Raw genomic sequence first — 4,410 nt, 5'->3', positions numbered from 1 at the left:
CAAGGCGTACATGATTGCGTATCGCCAGCATATGCGTCTGGGAGGCTTGTTGCAATGACTCAGGGCTTCAGAAAGTACGTAACGTTCTCAGAGCCCAAGTTGGCAGGACAAGCATCTTGCAGTAACGCACAATTAGTGCACAACTATTGTACTACGCCCAGCGGTCACGAACGCAGCGCTTGCCCCGCCGTTGCGCCAAGCTTGATTGATCTTAAGATTGATATAAATTACAACATAAATAAGGCCGCATGGAAGCGGTGCTAGAGCAGCGCAGCAAGACATGCACGCCTGTGCTGAGAAGAGGAGCAGCGGTAAAGCGCTGATTATCCCTGCACGCGCCCAGAGCCTACCCCCGTTGGTGGAAGTGAGGGGCACAGCAGGGGCACACAAATTTGAAAAGTTCTCTAGGCAAATTAGCCAACAGTAGTCCAGCGCGATCAAGCCTTGACTCCTCAGAATTTGTGAGCAACCTGTTTTGGCAACCATAACGTGGCCGCATTACTGATACATGAGGCCCACCTCACATTGGCCTGCCCTGGGCTCTCATGCTGTCGCGAAACAATCCATTAGTGCATGTGCACACACACGGCAGCTTGCTTTGCGCCCTCGCGTACTCCTACCTGGGAGCTCGTATAGATTGTAATCCCTTACCTCTAAACCCTAGCTCTCAACTTTTATATAGTCATAATGAGGTTCTGTCTCATTGTGGCAACCTGTTTATTGAGCCGGGTGCGTCATAGCTCACAGGCGTAATCGAGCACAGTCAGTGCATATGATGTGGCTGTTGGATGCAGTCACCATCTTGCAGCTGTGTGTTGATCAGCGAGGCCGCTTCAACGTGCGCGTGAGCCAGAAGCAACTGCATGTGCCCCATTGTTTGGAAGGGCTGCCTGCTGATTAATGTTTACATTTGTAGGTGCATCTGCCTGCCGCTGCTCCGCACCCACCTCCTCCACCATAACGCGTCCAATGCAGTGTCGTTCGAGTCGAAGCAACGAACCGCTGCAATGCGGCAGCTTCAAATTTGCCTTGAGGCGAGTTGCATTTTCACTGCTGTGAGTGTCACACAAGTCCCCTGTATTGGGGCCCGACTTGACCGCTGCAGTGTCTAACCCCGAGGTTGCTGCTCTCCCCCCTTAAAAATCAGTTCGGGTCAATTATGCAACCCTGCTGGCAATTTGTGCCTTGCATGCTCATGGCTGGCCGCATGCAATGGTAAAATTTTGTGCACTTAACCATTTGCTGCCGCATGGCGGCCTGGTCCACTGGGGCACTGCAGCAACAGCAAGGCGCACAGCCCTGCGCTTCAGCTCTGCAGGGATCTGCAGCTAGAAGAAGTATCAGCAAAGTTATCCGCAAAAGCGTGCTACAAGTATATATGGTATATAAAGCGCATTCAATGGGCTAGCAAACGCCTACGGTGGTGCACGATGGTTTTCCATCGAGCCTGCCCGTCGGTCTTTAAACGGATTCCGCCGAGCGCGTAGACCACCGGGAACCATCGTGTACCACCGGAGCACCATCCAGCTCAGAAATTTCCGACGAAGGACTACTTCACGATGCATTACAGACAGTAGTACTCCTCACTGCACCATCCAAAAGAACGACTCGAAGTTCTCATTATCAGGTGATGTGCAGATTACATTGACTACTTCGACTAACGACCACATACACCATGAGACAACATTTAAAAACAGGCACGCCCACATCACTTGCCGCCCAGAAAACCAACCATGAGCGCATTCACATCCACAACCTTTGCGCCACCGCAAGCAGTGCCGCCACCTCCATCGCACCTGTGGCCGCCAATGCTGCTGCATGCCGTTGCTGTTGTGGGTCGCAGTTGCGGGCTGCCAAAGCTCTCCAGCTGAGCGGCAGGGTCGCTCCCTGCCCCTGTTGGCCGCTGACGCGGCCTCTGGTGTGGAGGGTGTTTCTGCAGCACCAGTGCTGTCGCCTGCTGCCTACTTCCGACACTACCTGCGTGGTGACGGTGTCCCGATTGCGGATAGCCGCCTAGCGGCCAGCGGCGGGGAAATGCAGGACTGCTGTATGGTGTTGCAGCGGCCGGGACGCTTGACGGCGGCGGCACCCTGCTTGGGCTGCTTCTACCCACATCTGGGCTGTCGACACGCTCTGCGCTATCGCCGCCACAGCCGTTCCGACCGTTGCCATCCCCGCCACTGGTTTTGCCACCACTGCAGTTTGCCAACGGCCTGCGGCTGCTGCTGTCCTCCTGGCTATTTCGGCCATCACACAGCTCACTGATCCCAGCCCTGCTGCGCCCGCTGCCCGCCGCTGCGTTTGGTGAGCCTGCAATGTCCATCCCTGCTGGAGCGTGCTGGGCTGCCTCGCTTGCCCCGACGCTGGCCCCGCCATTGTCGCCGTGAGTGTCCTCCAAATCAGGGAAGCAGTGACCCAGCAGCGCGAGGACCAGCTGCTCCTGCGCCGCCAGCCCCACGGCTGTCGCATCGCCGCTGCAACCACTGCTGACTCCGCCGCCGGCACCCGTGTTCAGGGTTGTGGCCGCAGGTGTGCCAGGGCGGCGTGAGCCCGGGGCCGCCGTCACCGGCCGCTGAAGGAGTTCGCTTGGACACACGCGGCCTGATGAACTTGGGGAGCGTGCAGAGCAAGGCCGTGGCTTGGAACATGGGTTCAAGCCGACGTGCCTGACCCCGGCTTGCGGCCACGTCTCTTTCAAGTCCGACAACTGCTGCTGCTGTTGCTGCTGCTGCATGCTGCATGCCTGGGCCACCTGCTGGCGCCTCAACTGCTGTAGTGTGTCAACCAGCAACCCTTGCATTTGTGCCCGGCGACTGCATTCTGCCACATGCACAGCACGCAGCGCTCGCAATCGCCGCTGCCCGCTGGCCAGCAACCGCTGCAGCTGGGTGACAGATGCCTGGTCTGGTTGGGAACAGCCGGCTTCGCCGCCAGGCACAGCGTCCCGCTGGTGTGCATCCATTGCAGCGTGCCTGTTGCAGCCCCTGGCCGCTGCTGTGGCGGGCCTGGCAGCAGCCTGAACCCTGCTGCTTGACGGACGCCCGGGTGCTGCTGCGGCGCTCATGGGGCGGCAGGCTGTAGGACCACCCCTGCTTGCGAAGACAATTGGCTCGTCATGCTCCTCAACGTCCGCTGCTGAGCCAACACAGTCTGCGTCTGCAGCGGCCGCCAAGTCGACCAAAGCGTCCATTTCCCGATGCAAAGCAGTCAGCTCCTTTTTCAATTGGTAATTGTCTCGCTTCAGCAGCATCATGCGTCTGGATGGGCGGGTGTTTGCATTTTAGGGGGCAGCAAAGTTCAGTGCCGCACATACCAAGCTGCTTGTTTTGACAGGTTGGCGTGCAAGCGCCGACGCGCTGGTTGTTGGACCCACACTTGCGGCATAAGTGCCCCTGTCTGCGTAACTCTGGGGGGTGGATGACTGTCAACCTCAGCAGCACAGCAGAGCAGGGGAGCCAATTCACCTGATCAGGTGCTGCCGGTCATCCTCCTGCGCGCCGTACTGTACTCTCAAGCGCGCCGCTTCTTGCCCCGCCAGCTGGTACATTGCATCCAGCTTCTCGGCAATTGCCTGGGTGTGAATTAATTCTTCACGCATGGCTGCCTGTAAGGACAGTTGCAAAGGTGTGCAGATGAGATGGCATGACCCGTCACAGCCAACAAATCAGCCGTACACATGTAGGTGGTCATGGCATGCATCAAGCTTGTCTGTGGAATTGACGCTGATGCGCAATTGGTACCTGCGTGTGAATTGCTGCAGCTACTAGCACCCATCGCAACGCCAAATCATGCTAAAGCCATTTATCATGTGACAAAACCACTCGGTGCAACACGACTACATCGCAGACTGCGCAGCCCGCCACTTACAAGGCTCTCGCCGCCGGCGCCCCGCTCCTGCTCCCTCTCGCCCCGCTCCCGCGCCAGCTCCGCCTCGACCTCCGCCAGCCGCGCCCGCGCCGCCCTCAGCTGCGCCACCTCCTCCGCGCGCAGCGCCAGCCTCTGGCGCTCCAGCAGGCCCTCCACGCCGCTGAGCACTTCCCGCTGCATCGCGGCCAGGCCGCACGGTACCCCTACGCTCGGGCCCGCACGTTCACCGCCAGCAGCCGCGGCGCCGGGCGCCATAGGGGAGCTTGCCGCAGTATCACCGGGCCCCACCGCAGCGTCCAAGGCCTCGCCTGCTGCAGCATCAGGCGCCACCCCGAGCGGCGCCGGGCCCCAGAGGCCCGACTGGCCTGACGCTGCCAACGCCTTTGTGAGCTGCGCTTTCAGCTGCTCCTCGCGACGCATGTAGGAGTCTTGCCGCCGCTCCAGCTCCAGCAAAGCCTCGGCATGCTTAGCCTGCAACCCCGTACAACATGCGTGCGGCACGTGCGTGGGTGGTTCTGGGTGCATGCAGTGCATCCTGAGCAG

At 59.5% G+C, this 4,410-nt stretch overlaps 1 protein-coding gene across 1 annotated transcript; it reads right to left on the bottom strand.

The window, feature by feature from the left end:
• Positions 1-3,460: 3,460 nt before the first annotated feature.
• Positions 3,461-4,047, bottom strand: MNEG_4220 (hypothetical protein; the record flags this gene model as incomplete). The annotated part of the gene is made up of 2 exons (XM_014047303.1): positions 3,461-3,571; positions 3,868-4,047. 2 exons carry the CDS (start codon positions 4,045-4,047, stop codon positions 3,461-3,463), a joined length of 291 nt encoding a protein of 96 aa, XP_013902757.1.
• Positions 4,048-4,410: the final 363 nt, after the last annotated feature.

Source organism: Monoraphidium neglectum (assembly GCF_000611645.1).
Source record: "Monoraphidium neglectum strain SAG 48.87 unplaced genomic scaffold scaffold00573, whole genome shotgun sequence".
NCBI lineage: Eukaryota > Viridiplantae > Chlorophyta > Chlorophyceae > Sphaeropleales > Selenastraceae > Monoraphidium > Monoraphidium neglectum.
The sequence above is the reverse complement of the archived record's forward strand: the minus strand, read 5'-3'. Positions and strand labels throughout refer to the sequence as shown.